The sequence below is a fragment of the Copadichromis virginalis genome, linkage group LG1 (genome assembly GCF_057382275.1).
Source record: "Copadichromis virginalis isolate Kocher_CV1m ecotype Utaka linkage group LG1, C_Virginalis_male_GT1.1, whole genome shotgun sequence".
Taxonomy (NCBI): Eukaryota; Metazoa; Chordata; class Actinopteri; order Cichliformes; family Cichlidae; genus Copadichromis; species Copadichromis virginalis.
The window spans coordinates 21,361,380-21,375,901 of NC_140618.1; the positions used below are offsets into that span (position 1 = coordinate 21,361,380).

Here is a 14,522-nt window from a genome sequence, read left to right on the forward strand (position 1 = left end):
CTAACAAGCACGAAAGAATCACCAGCTTTATGCTTGAACACAGCCTGAACTCTTAGGTAAACTTTTTTTGTAATTTCTTTAGTAGTGGCCTTCAGGAATACATCGCCAGATTTATTGAAAGACATTTAAAGCTCTTCTTTGGATGTTTGCTGCCTTTTTTAAATTCCATTCTCTCTCAAAATGATCCCTCACTGCTGCGGTAATGATGAGATCTCCATTCTGGGGAGACCACACCATGACTGATGGTGTTCACTTGAGCGTTTATTTCTATCTAGGTTTGCTTTTACACCATTGTCTGTGTGTTTGGAATCATTGTTCGATTGAAAATTGAAGGTGTTCTTCAATTCTTCTGAAAAATACTGAAAAAGCAGCCAGTGTCCAAAGAAAAGTTTTGATAGCTTTTCAGAAAGCTGGGGAACTATTGCTCAAGAGCACTTTACAAATTCCAAGAAAGTCTGCCTCTTTAGGGTTGATTCAAGACTTTTGCCGAGTACCGCAGATGATTTGCGTCCCCGCTTTGATTTCCATCAGAATTTAAAATGAAGTTGTGTGCCTTTGTTTGGCTGTGGAGCCACATGCTCCAGTGTGTTTGTCCTCACGGGGGGTGAAAAAGGATTTGATTGACTTTGTCAGGTTTTTAGTTGATACATGAATTCAATTTTATGAAAACAGGAAATGCAGTTGCTGTCCTAACATATATTTAATTGTAAACAATGAGACTGTCATTCGTTGTTTTTAAGCCCGACAGTCAAACATCTGGTGAGTGTCTTTTACTGTCGGAGCTGACATAAACTTTTTTTTTCTATCCTTTTTTTGTTTGTTTTAGGTTGTTTTTTATGTTTTTACTCCATCAGTCAGTCATTTAATAACCCCCAAGATTTAAATTCACGAGGGCTCTTTTCTCTTTCTACACAAGATCGCGTGTCTACACAAACATGCAGTGTCGGTCACAAATCCAGTGAAAAATCAGCCCCACATAGAAAACTAACCACCAAACAGCCTGCTGTGTAATCTTGCTTCTTTTCTCTTTTTTTGTCCACATTGTCCTCACTGTGTGATCTCCGTTTTGCCTTGTAGAAGTTGGCTCCGGGAGTGAACCAGTTTGCCTACACCTGCATACAGGACCATCCCATCTGGACCAACCAGCAGTTCTGGGAAGCCACTTTCTACAGCGAAGTACAGAGCCAGATCCGAGCCCTTTATCTTAACACCCCGGAGGAAAAGGGGGGCGTCACCGCCACGTTAAAGGTAAAACAGGGATAGGAGGGACTGTTGCACATTTTGTAACAATTTTAAGTCTATTAAACTAAAAATCAGAGTGAGAAAATAATTTTATTATAATTTATTACTAATATGTAGTTTTCAAGCAAATATCCGAATATAAATGCAAAATAATGCTTTTCAAAGCAATCTTGGTTTTAAGTAGCTCAACAAACCATGACATTTGGCTTCTTTAGCAAAGTTACATTCAAAGACAGTATGAATGTCAAAACAAGTTTTTGAGCAGGCTGTTAAGATGTTTATTTTCTGCTTCTACCTCCTTTAGGATGCCGGTGCCGTGCCTGCAGCGGACCGAGATGAAGAGCAGACAGCCATGGACCTAGCAGCAGAGCAGCTGCGTTTATGGCCCAGTCTGAGCAAAGACAAGCAGCAGGAGCTCGTGAAGAACGAGGAGAGCACCGTGTTCAGCCAGGCCATCCACTACGCGAGCCTCATGGTTTACCTGCTGGTGCCTTTGGACAGCAGCAAGAACAAGCTGCTGCGCAACACCCCTGCAACTGACTGGGAGAGCGGCAGTAACAGCATTGTGACAAACAGGTCAGGAGAGCGGTTTAACATCTTAAACCCGACTGCAACCTTTTTAATGTTTTTTGGCTTGTTCTGCATTTGCAAGGTAGAGCGATTAGTCTTATCTGGAAGGAAACTTCCATGTTGGGTTTCATGATTTGGGAGTATCTGTGCTTCTCTTAATAAGGTGATGATAAGCATGTGGGTGGATGTGGCAGAGCTTGCGGTCTACATGATACCTTCCTATTTAGCCAAATGGATCGCAGCTCCCCTTCTGTTTCCGGACCACATCCATCCTGTGGGCTCACATCGCTACTGCACGAAACAAGTGTGCGGCTCATTTACTTCTGCTGGAAACTTTAAAACCATCAGGTTGTCTTATACTGGAGCTACGCTGTACTCACCCAAACCAAACAAATTAAGAGTGGGAGTGATTTCCTATGTTCTATACCAACTGTGGAGACAATTAAACAGGGGAAGATCCCCTCCTTAAATGTCTTGCCCTGAAAACCGAAGGGTATTCATGTAGATTTTCTTGTTGTCATTTCTTGTTTAACTGAAGGTCAGGAGGATGTAGCTTTTTGCAGTTTTTTATATTTTGTTCCTAATTGCACAAGAACACAATGTCGCTATTTTATAATGTGTTTTGTTTCTATTTATAATAAGATGAGAGAAAAGCTGCAGCCAAGAATGTATTTATGTGGAAAAGTTCTTTCAATTTCTTTTGCTTTCACCCCAGACATGTTTGCTTCCCACAGAGGACATTTGGATTTCATCACTTAGTATTTGTGCATCCAAAAGGAAAGTTGCATCAGTTTCTCATGTGAACCATTCTCCTTGGATAATAGAGTCTGAGCCAGCGATCCAGGCATCAGCACTCAGCTCATGCCAGGCTGCAAATCACTCTCACCTTCACTGCTCTTTAGCACAGTGCATGTTTAAATCCATGTCTGTCAGCACACAATTCTCACATCTAGGATCAGATCTCCTCCTGGGCATGGTGGCTTGACCTTTCTCATTTTCATTGTGTCATCGTGTGTGTTTGCAGCATTGCTGGCAGTGTGGCAGAGAGCTTTGATACTGAAAGTGGGTTTGAGGACTCGGAAAACAGCGACGTCGCCAACTCTGTGGTTCGGTTTGTGGCCCGCTTCATCGATAAGGTGTGCACAGAGAGCGGCGTGACACAGGAGCACATTAAGAGCCTGCACAGCATGATCCCAGGTACAGCACTAACTGTATTTATTCACTCTCTGTCACCACCCTGATTCCCTCAGCTGTATTCAGAGTAAAACCTTCGATTTGTGTTTTCTCAGCTCAGGCCAACAGCAACAGAGGCCTGTGAGCTCATTAAACTCCTGGCATGTCAAAACCTGTAAATACACATCCTGATAGAAAGCACACACATGCATGTGTGTGTGTGTGTGTGTGTGTGTGTGTGTACACATGGTAACTGACCCCAGCTTCTGACCTACAGGCATTGTAGCTATGCAGATTGAGGCGCTGGAGGCGGTTCACCGCGAGAGCAGGAGGTTACCTCCTATTCAGAAGGTGAGTGCTGTTTCTCACTAAGCTGCTGGGACTCTATGCTACATAGACCCAGCAGCTGTATATACAGTATTTATGCAGCTACATTCACATGAAAAAGTCTTCAAATGATTAAAACTAAATACACTTTTACTGCCTCCATAGGAATTAGGAGGGTAAACAGCAGCCAGATGCTGCTAATCAAATGCACTTGATTAATTGATCATCAGCAGTTGATTCAGACAAAGCAATGCTCAGAGAGAGTGCAAAAGACCCAAGAGCTACAGCTCACACTGTGCAGGCCTTAGTTAGCACATTCAAAGTTAATGACAGTACAATTAGGGGGGAAAACTGATCAAGTAGTTTCCAGGAGAAAGCCTAGAGTCATCTGTCTAATAGCCAAGCCTTAGATCAATTGGGGCAGACCTTTTTTTTAGATCCATTTCATTCCATTTATAATAATAACCTATAGAGAACTTGACCCATATTATTGCAAGTTACTACAAATGGGTGAGGAGTCCACTGGTAACACACTTAAAAATTCGCTTTCATAGTTTGTTAATTTAAGTTTTCATCACATACTTATCATCTAACAACAGGCGCAAGCTAAAAGTTATATTCCAAAAGAACTCGTTGAACAGGCAAATATGAAAAAGCAGATCACATCTGAGGCATCTGGTTCTATGTCATAGACTGTATTTAAAAGATGGGTATAGCCTTCCTTAAATCCTGCAGTTTCACCACTGGCCAGCAGGGGGTGAATCTTTTGATTGCAAAATAAAATCAAATTGTACAAAAGTCTATCGACTGCTACTTGTTTAAGACCTCAGTAAACACTTTCCTGATGGCGTGTCTGGTTTCTTAGTGAGCTCTGCCCCGCCATGGTTAATAGCTGACGTCACTATGGCTGTAGCTCAGGAGGTAGAGGAGGTCATCTACTGATCGGAAGGTTGGTGGTTTGATCCCTGGCTCCCCCGCTCTGCATGCCAAATATCCTTGAGCAAGATACTAACCCCATGTTGCTTTCCGATGCATCCATCAGGGTATGAATGTGCGTGAATGTTAGCTAGAAAGCGCTTAAAAGCATAGAAGAAAGTGCTTGTGTGAATGGGTGAGAGAATCAGTCCATTTACCATTTACTGTGGCGATGGTTATATTTTATATATATACTCTATGCTTTATTGATAACTGAGAAAAATAAATCTGGATTACTTGACATAATGCTTCCATCCATCCAGTCCATTGTCCTCCTCCGCTTATCTAAATCGGGGTTACAGAGGGGAGCATGCTATAGCTGAAACAGGATGAAAGGTCTTCAGTCTGTGCAGAGCTAACACAGACAACCACAGACTAATTTTAAACACTGTATTCTTCTGCACTGTTGACTTAATGAAGACTTTTACTCATGTCTCTTAGTTTAGTCCACGTGCTCAGTTTGGTCTGGTTTGCTGCAACTCTGCATCCAGCTAATGTCATCCAGTGTTTTCCAGATATCATCACACTTTCATATTTTACCACTTAGTCTTTTGGACCTCGCTCTACCACACGCCTGCCAGCTTTTGATAAATCACACAATTATACATGCATTAAAACATTATGCCAATGCTGCTTAGGGAGCAACCTGGACACAGCGGAGAGCTGTCTGTCTGCTGCAGCTTTTGGTTAGCTACTCACATGTTTATGTGTCGGATAAGGCTTCCATCTTGGGCTGCGAGCATCATGCCAAAACATGCTGAAAGTGTGTAAACAACACCGACTCTGGCTTTGTGACAAGTCTGAATAGTAGTAATGGCAGCAATAACCCTAAAGAAGGAAAGCAGTGCATGCTTTTAAGGTGCAGCAACAATAAGCAGCCGAGCTCGCAGCAGTAATGAGGTGCAGAGGGACTTTCTTCTTGGTCTCGCTGTTCATTCGAGGACAAGAAGCTATTATCTCCTGGCTGGAGCTTCGTTCCCACAGGTCAGGTGTGGCCTTAATGGGAAATGTTGTGAATGATCTAACGTCCCTCCTCAATTTGTGACAATGGAACAACTGAGTGTTTCTGCTGACTGTGGAGGCCAGAAGGAGCCGAAGCAGCGCAGGGTGCAGACCTGACTGTTGACTTACAGTGGGGCAAAAAAGTATTTAGTCAGCCACCGATTGTGCAAGTTCCCCCACCTAAAATGATGACAGAGGTCAGTAATTTGCACCAGAGGTACACTTCAACTGTGAGAGACAGAATGTGAAAAAAAAAGCCATGAATCCACATGGTAGGATTTGTAAAGAATTTATTCGTAAATCAGGGTGGAAAATAAGTATTTGGTCAATAACAAAAATACAACTCAATACTTTGTAACATAACCTTTGTTGGCAATAACAGAGGTCAAACGTTTACTATAGGTCTTTACCAGGTTTGCACACACAGTAGCTGGTATTTTGGCCCATTCCTCCATGCAGATCTTCTCGAGAGCAGTGATGTTTTGGGGCTGTCGCCGAGCAACATGGACTTTCAACTCCCGCCACAGATTTTCTATGGGGTTGAGGTCTGGAGACTGGCTAGGCCACTCCAGGACTTTCAAATGCTTCTTACGGAGCCACTCCTTTGTTGCCCGGGCAGTGTGTTTTGGATCATTGTCATGTTGGAAGACCCAGCCTCGTTTCATCTTCAAAGTTCTCACTGATGGAAGGAGGTTTTGGCTCAAAATCTCACGATACATGGCCCCATTCATTCTGTCCTTAACACGGATCAGTCGTCCTGTCCCCTTGGCAGAAAAACAGCCCCATAGCATGATGTTTCCACCCCCATGCTTCACAGTAGGTATGGTGTTCTTGGGATGCAACTCAGTATTCTTCTTCCTCCAAACACGACGAGTTGAGTTTATACCAAAAAGTTCTACTTTGGTTTCATCTGACCACATGACATTCTCCCAATCCTCTGCTGTATCATCCATGTGCTCTCTGGCAAACTTCAGACGGGCCTGGACATGCACTGGCTTCAGCAGCGGAACACGTCTGGCACTGCGGGATTTGATTCCCTGCCGTTGTAGTGTGTTACTGATGGTGACCTTTGTTACTTTGGTCCCAGCTCTCTGCAGGTCATTCACCAGGTCCCCCCGTGTGGTTCTGGGATCTTTGCTCACCGTTCTCATGATCATTTTGACCCCACGGGATGAGATCTTGCGTGGAGCCCCAGATCGAGGGAGATTATCAGTGGTCTTGTATGTCTTCCATTTTCTGATGATTGCTCCCACAGTTGATTTTTTCACACCAAGCTGCTTGCCTATTGTAGATTCACTCTTCCCAGTCTGGTGCAGGTCTACAATACTTTTCCTGGTGTCCTTCGAAAGCTCTTTGGTCTTGGCCATGGCGGAGTTTGGAGTCTGACTGTTTGAGGCTGTGGACAGGTGTCTTTTATACAGATGATGAGTTCAAACAGGTGCCATTCATACAGGTAACGAGTGGGGGACAGAAAAGCTTCTTACAGAAGACGTTACAGGTCTGTGAGAGCCAGAGATTTTCCTTGTTTGAGGTGACCAAATACTTATTTTCCACCCTCATTTACGAATAAATTCTTTACAAATCCTACCATGTGGATTCATGGATTTTTTTTTCACATTCTGTCTCTCACAGTTGAAGTGTACCTCTGGTGCAAATTACTGACCTCTGTCATCATTTTAAGTGGGGGAACTTGCACAATCGGTGGCTGACTAAATACTTTTTTGCCCCACTGTATAGTAGATACTGCTTTAGTAGATACTCGGCAGCCAGTTAATTATCAAGCAAATTGCGAAACAAAGACATGAGTCAGTCGCATGCGTCTCTGGGAAAGCGAGTTTAAACCGAAACTAATTTCAGCCATTGCAGCTGAATCAGCATTCGCACAAAAATGTAAGGTATTTACTGTTAAAAGACGCCGCTTATACAAGTATGTGTTCCAACGTAACATTAGTGCACCTTTTTATTGTTGTTGTTTTTTATTGCAAAATGATTAAAAGAGGGAACAGAATGTACTGTGTATCAGCTGCTTTTTGAATTATATGATTACAAAGGTCTGTTGTGATGCACTTTTTTTCACCTATAGAACATCAGTCAGTTTCCAGATGTTGAGGACATAAAGTGAAAACCAGTCCTTACTCGGTTCAGTGAGCTGCATAAAACAGAAACATTTTCACTTAAAAAGTAGATCATGAGTTTTTCAGGAGAGTAGAAATGGTAAATTGGCCTCCGCAGAGAGTAGGAATTTGTTTTTGTTGGATGTTTAATTTCTGAACGCCGTTTGATGACTAGTGTGCTTGCAAGATGTGTGGGGTGTTTTTTCTTTTTTATTCAATGATGACGTTTGTGCGTAGCTTAAGTTTGTCCAAGAAATTCATGCGGTGCTGTGATTTGACATTATGAAGACAAATTGATTTCAGTGACGCACATGCGCTTAATTTTGAGCACCTTGTTGTCAATGAAAAATGTCTAAATTGGATCTCGCATGTGTTTGTAGACGTGATGGGTTATTATGCTTTTACCTTTCAGCCTAAGATTCTGCGTCCAGCGCTGCTTCCTGGAGAAGAGTTGGTTGCGGAGGGGCTGCGGGTGCTTCTGGACCCCAATGGCAGGGAGGAGGCCACAGGGGGCCTCCTTGGGGGCCCGCACATCTTGCCAGCAGAGGGAGCTCTGTTTCTCACCACGTACCGCGTCATCTTTAAAGGCATCCCACATGATCCACTGGGTGAGTACAAAAACAGTCTCAATAAAATGGAAAAATACTCATATGTTTTGTTTTTATTGGCTAATTTTCAGTGTTAAACTAAAAAAGCAAAAGTCTGTTTTGTCAGTAAGGGGCATCGGATACTAACCCAAATCCTGATGAGTTGAGACGCTGTTTAAAATGTAAGCAGAATGCAGTGATTTACAAATTTCTTAATCTCGTATTTTAATCACAACAGAACATAAAAAAACATCAAATGTTTAAAAAGACTGAATCTGAATTTGATGGCAGCAACATGTCTCAAGAAATCACTGTGTAGCATCCACTCTTCTTTTAACCACAGAGCATTGAGGCAACTGTTGTGGTGATTCATTGGTATATAAATAAAACTGAACTGAATCTAATTGAATCCATAAATGTCTGGGAACTGAGGAGGGCAGCTCCTGAACTTTTGGAAGAGGAATGTTGTCCCATTGTTGTCTGATATAACCTTCTAGCTGCTCAGCAGTCCTGGGTCTTCTTTGTCTTCTTTCATTTGATGATGCACCAAATGTTTTCACTTGGTGAAAGGTCTGGACTGCAGGCAAGCCAGTTCAGCACACACGTCTTTTACCATGAAGCCATGTTTTTGTAATAGAAGCAGTTTAGTGTTCCCTGAAAAATATGTACTCTGGATCGGAGCATATGTTGCTCTAAAACCTGTATATACCTTTCAGCACGGATGGCACCTGTCCAGATATGTTAGCTGCCATCGGCATTAATGCACCTGAGGGACTGAACATCATGGGCATGCAGTATTGGGGTTGTATGTATAATAACAAGATGCTGGTGTGTTTGTATGCAGTGGGGGAGCAGGCAGTGATCAGAGCTTTCCCAGTGTCCACTCTGACCAAAGAGAAGAAGATCAGCATCCAGAACCAGCTGCAGCAGAACATGCAGGAAGGCCTGCAGCTCCGCTCTGCAACGTTTCAGGTAGACACTGAAGCACGCTTCTCTCAAATTAGCATGAATACACGATGTTCAATTGCTTGGTTGGGAGAGGATGAAGCCTGAAGCTTAATATGTGGTACTCAAATATTATTTCACATTATTTTATGAACTGGATCTCGTTCGTTACTCGGTGAGCTGCAAAAGATTCTAAAAAAAAAAGAAGCACATCACAAACTAAAAGATTGGACAACTAATTACACCGTAACATTCGGTGTGGCACATCATTATAATTTTCAGCCAAGCATGTGTTTTTACTCTTTGGATGTACCGTTGTAAAAATTTTATGGCTCATTCCTGTCTTTTTACTGCCAGGGATGATGGAAGTGAGTGCGGGTCACTTGAGTTGTGTGGCCATCTCTACAGTTTTTATTGTGCTGTTCTGTGCGTGTACGTGTCTGTGCAGAAACCATATGTGGGCAGATTGGTACAGATGAGCAAATCTCTTAAATCAACTTGCCGAAGTGCGTCACGATGCCCCACCGTATAAAAAACACTGTGACATCATCCATTGATTGGTTTGTGGTGGCATGCATTTTTGGTCTTTTGGCATTTTGTTCTGTGTTGGAGCCAGAAGTCACCAGATATGTATGAGAAGTTAAATAACTCTCCGTAGCTTGGTTATCAAAGTGCAATTACAGTTAATTAGTGCTAAATAATAAAATTTTATTCACCAAAACTAAAGCACAACTTCTGGGGTGGATTCTTAGTTCAAGTAAACACACAGCAGTCCGTATTATGTGTAAGATTATGTATTTAAAATGGCCCCAAAGGCACAAACAGCACAAACATGGTCTAGAGGTTAAGTGCACTGACTGAACTTAGGTCAGATTAGTGTCATTGTCACTCTTTCCTCGTGAGTTTATGGTCTCAGTTGCTCGTTTTACCTCTTTTTTTTTAATACAACCTGAAGTTCTTCTTGTAAATTGAGGTCCTTGTTGGAGTAAACATAAATGATAAAGCAGCATTTTTTGCTTCATTTTTCACCGTTGCAGTTTGCACTTGAAATGCTGTATTTGAATCGTTGCTTGTGTGATTAAGCAGTCTGTTTAACCAACTGTCTTTTGCAGCTGATTAAAGTGGCTTTTGATGAGGAGGTGAGCTCAGAGATGGTGGAGATCTTCAGGAAGCACCTGCAGAGAATCCGCTACCCACAGTCCATCTTCAGCTCCTTTGCATTTGCTGCAGGACAAACAGCACCTCAGCTAATCCTTCCAAAGCAAAAAGAGAGAAACACTGGGTTCAGGTTTGTAGTGCGTGCCAGCTCACCGAGCGTTGTTTCCGTGCATGAATCACACAGTCTCACACATGGTTATCTGAGATATTGTTATGAGTGGGTTTTGATGCCACAGTAAATCATTTCTGCTCTGTACTCCTCGCAGAACACTGTCAAAGACGATTGTCAAGGGAGCAAAGAGGGCTGGAAAGATCACCATGGGCCGAGGTAGCCAGCCCTCGCTGAAGAAGAATGACAGAGGCAGCAGAATGACCTGGCATGAAGATGACGATATTTCAAGTGAGAAGCGACATATTTTAATGTGGTGACTTTTGGACGTGGAAGAATGGGAAAGGGGGGAAAAACAAACTGAAGAAAATGCTGTTTGTGTTGTAGTATCGGACGATGGTGAGCCGCCACCCAGCAGCACTTTGAGAGCTTCGGAGAAGTCCACCATGGAGCAGCTTGTGGAGCAGTCGTGCTTCCGTGACTACCAGCGTCTGGGAATGGGCACCATCACCGCCAACTCGTCCCGCTCCAAGTCCGGCGAGCAGTTCAGGATCACGGCCGTGAACAGACTCTACTCGCTGTGCCGCAGGTACACCGCCTCTCGCCTAGAGGTTGTCTTATTTACCCTACATGTGCTGATGTCACCGATTTCATAAGTAGGCAAGCCTGAGAATCTCAAAAGGCCTGCGGAGGGGATGTTTGACTGAATTATTGTTCTTATCTGTGTGCAAAAACACAAACTTCTGCAGGAGGCTTTTTAATTGCGGTCATATTTGTGTGGCTTTGCAGCAGCTCACCGATGTTAGACAGATGTTAACACTTTCTCTCTCTGTGACAGCTACCCGGGACTGCTGGTTGTTCCTCAGGCTGTACAGGACAGCGGTTTACACAAAGTAGCCCGTTGCTTCAGACACAACCGTCTGCCTGTTGTGTGCTGGAAACACCCGCGCACCAAAGCCGTTCTGCTCCGCTCAGGAGGCTTTCATGGCAAGAGTGTAGTGGGGCTGTTCAAGTCGCAGAACCCGTCCTCAACAGGTGTGCTTACGTGCTGACAGGCACAGATGTTCTGTTTGTAAATGATTACAGGTTTTCTGATGAAGCAACTAGTGGAAAAAAATTTTTTTTTAATGTTCATATAAATCTTCCTTATAAAACTTATCACAAAGTCTGTTATTCAAACAGCTTTTATTATAGAAGTCATTCACTTTTTTTCTCTTTTTAGCCCCTGCCTCATCCTCAGATTCATCCAGTAGTCTTGAACAGGAGAAGTACCTGCAGGCTATTCTGGACTCCATCCCGATCTACTTTAAAATGAATGGAAACAACACCCTGACCAACCGCTCCCTGATAGGCCTCTCGCCAGGTACACTTCAAGAAGATTGTAATGTTCACTGTATATTTTATGTCTCACAAACACCATAAAGGTTCATAATGATTCGTGTTGGTATTTGTTAAAATGCATCTCCTACTTTCTGTCCACTGTGCTGATGGTAGACCCAGTCCCAGTTATGCCGTGGTTTGCATGTTTTATTCTTAATGTATTTTTCAGCCCACATTTTCATCAATTTTAGAACCAAAGAATAGTATATTGACCATTTCCATGGGAAGAAATTAGTGGTAGCTATAATCTGTGAACTCTATCTGAGAACTATCTTTACATTTTTTTGAGGTAGCTCCTTTCATCACCACGGACTCACTGGTTCCAACTTTTAGGCCGAACATTCCTGTGGTTTCACAATTTTAAGATTGGCAACAGCGAGGCTTTTTCAAACTTCTCTCAGTATTCTCAGTGATGTGAGAATCTGACTCCTTTTCCTGTTTCAGTCTCTGACTTAGTGGAGACAAAATGCTTCTGTTCTTTTGATTTCTGAGCCTTAAATCTTCGTCGTAAGTCAAACACCGACGACGTCTCTCTCATTCCATTTTCCCACAAAGGCACACCCATGATCTGTGCCGAGTGCCTGAAATGAGGACATGTACAATAAATGGACGGCTGCCATCAGTGTTATCAGTGAACGTTAAAGGCTGTTGGTCAAACTGTAGGGCATGAGAAAGAGCACAACCTTTTACTCGGGTTGTGGCTGACCTCCACCATCAAGTCGTGTAAATCTCCAGTAAATCCAACTTGCAAAAATTGGTTGCTACCTTATATCAGACAACTTTACAGTATGCCGCTTTACAGCGTTTATTGCTCCGTTACACTGACCATAATTGTACTACAATTTTTTTTTCTTGGGGCGGGGGGAACAAGTTCGTTTCAAAAGGGACAAGAGGCCATGCAGAGTTCACGTCTTCAGAAAAACTGCAGACTTGCACTCCACAAAGTTATTTTAGTTTTCTGCGGCTCTGTGTGTTTTTTTTCTCAGGTAGTCATTCTCTTCCTTTCTGTGTTCGCTCTGGTCAGCAGTTATTTTTTTACCACCTTATCTTTGTGTGTGTATGAGTGCAATAGGGGAGAGTGACTGTATGGGAGCATTACAGAGTGTGATATTTATTGAAATTAAGAAGGAAATTTTGTACAATGAAAGGTTGTGTAAGAATCAAAGGACAGCCTGAGGTCACTGACCACCCAATCCATCTCCTCTGACTTCACCTCCTTCTGCCTGTATCCTGAATAAACTCTATACACACACACGCACACACACACACAAGCACAAATCCTGTGCATGCTTACGATTTAACTGAATTTTCATGTGTTTAAATAACCCAGGTCACATTGATGGTTCTTAATGGGAAAACTGGGATTTAAGTCTGATCAAAAGTTGCTACAATGAGTGATCCTAAAATCAAATTTGATTTAGTTTCTTAGATCTCACTCGTGTCTCACTGTTTACTCCGTGTGTTTGTAATGGACACCTGTGTGCTGTGTGAATGTTTTCCAGGCAGTGAAAGGAGAATATCCAGGATGCCAAAGATGGCTCCTGTCCATTTAGACATCCCATTCTCAAACAGCTTTACTCGAGGAGGTGAGTGGTTTTCTCTGTTTCCTGCTTGGCACTTCATGTGCGTCCTTGCTGCCTGGTGAAATATGAAACACCAGAACTGTTACAATTACATAGTTATTTGAAAGAAAGTGAGCAAACAGGGATTTGTGCTTTCTGCATCTCTTCAGACACACCATACTTTAAGGAGTTGTGATTACAGCGTACATTATGAGTGTTGGGTAACCTCTGAAGCATTACTCCCCAGACTGAAAGCATCAAGCAGCTATTTGCTGGTTATCTTTGGGGCCATCTGTACCTTATAGCTATAAACGTGCATCCAATTTCAACTTCAAGAAATATAATTATGTGAAATTTAAGGATTTATATCTCATAAGAGAAACTTGGGGCTACATTAACTGCATTAACTGTGACCCGTATTTCTTGCCACGTTAGCATTATTGTAACTTATCAAATAAAAGCTTAATGTACCGTCAAAGCTGACACATCGCGATGAGTGCTCGAACTGGAATGTGATTTCTTGGAAACAAAGTGTCCGACGTGTTAGTCAGATGAAGGTCAAATATTTTAAGGCGTCGCTGAAACTGTGAGTCATCTTTTTTTTTCTTTTTTTTTTGTAAATGCCCTAAAAGGATGACACAGGGTTTTACTTAACCCATCGCTATGTAACGCTATGTAACGTCTTCTCTTAAGATCCAGAGGATTTGCCATGCAAAACTGTGCCTTGAACTTCATGTGAATTTAATTACTGTTTTATTTGCATGTGTTATCTGCAAAAGCCCCAAAAAACAAGCTTAAATACGAGCCTTTTGTCTTCACGCCATCATTTATAACCAAACCACAAACAATCTTATTCATGCATGCAACCATCATTCACTCGATCATTCGGAATAAATAATAGCCGATCCTCATTTGCATGTTTTAGTCTGTAATCTGAAATCTTTGGTAGGGTTGGTGGTCGTGTTGGTTCATTTGATGTTGACGTGATTTGTGTTTTCCATACCCCCTCGCCCTGTCTCCTCGACAAAACATCCACCCAGTGCTTGAGTACAGAGATAAACTGTTCACTCACTCAAACCAAAAGCCTGCCAGTAAGGAGAAAATCCCCAATCAAGGTATAGTGATATTGTTCCTTCTCTCCTCTGCCAGCACTCATAACAGCACCTCTCGTCTTCTTTAACACTCCTAACCTACGCAAATGCTCACTAACCGCGCCGAGGGTCACAGTGCACTGTGCTGCAAATGCCTCACAAAGACCTTCTGGGACGCAGTGCTAATCTTCACTGACTTTGTGGGCGCTCCTCTGGGAGCTGTGGTTTTTCACAAACCGAAGTGGTGGCTCTAATGTGGTCTTTTCCATTGTTAATGTGTTGGCTCA

The 14,522-nt window shown here is 42.7% G+C and overlaps 1 protein-coding gene across 2 annotated transcripts in view; it reads left to right on the top strand.

Annotated features, from left to right (window-relative positions):
- Positions 1 to 14,522, top strand: part of sbf2 (SET binding factor 2) — a 107,855-nt gene that overhangs the window by 75,259 nt on the left and 18,074 nt on the right. Inside the window, exons 18-30 of one of the 2 annotated variants that reach the window (XM_085454301.1) lie at positions 1,078 to 1,248; positions 1,547 to 1,818; positions 2,837 to 3,009; positions 3,263 to 3,336; positions 7,816 to 8,011; positions 8,835 to 8,962; positions 10,048 to 10,223; positions 10,360 to 10,493; positions 10,590 to 10,791; positions 11,041 to 11,237; positions 11,425 to 11,565; positions 13,085 to 13,168; positions 14,185 to 14,259. In XM_085454301.1, the coding sequence (XP_085310427.1) occupies positions 1,078 to 1,248; positions 1,547 to 1,818; positions 2,837 to 3,009; positions 3,263 to 3,336; positions 7,816 to 8,011; positions 8,835 to 8,962; positions 10,048 to 10,223; positions 10,360 to 10,493; positions 10,590 to 10,791; positions 11,041 to 11,237; positions 11,425 to 11,565; positions 13,085 to 13,168; positions 14,185 to 14,259 (2,023 nt within the window). The remainder of the gene's footprint in view (positions 1 to 1,077; positions 1,249 to 1,546; positions 1,819 to 2,836; positions 3,010 to 3,262; positions 3,337 to 7,815; positions 8,012 to 8,834; positions 8,963 to 10,047; positions 10,224 to 10,359; positions 10,494 to 10,589; positions 10,792 to 11,040; positions 11,238 to 11,424; positions 11,566 to 13,084; positions 13,169 to 14,184; positions 14,260 to 14,522) is intronic. The other variant, XM_085454310.1, reaches the window with a different exon arrangement.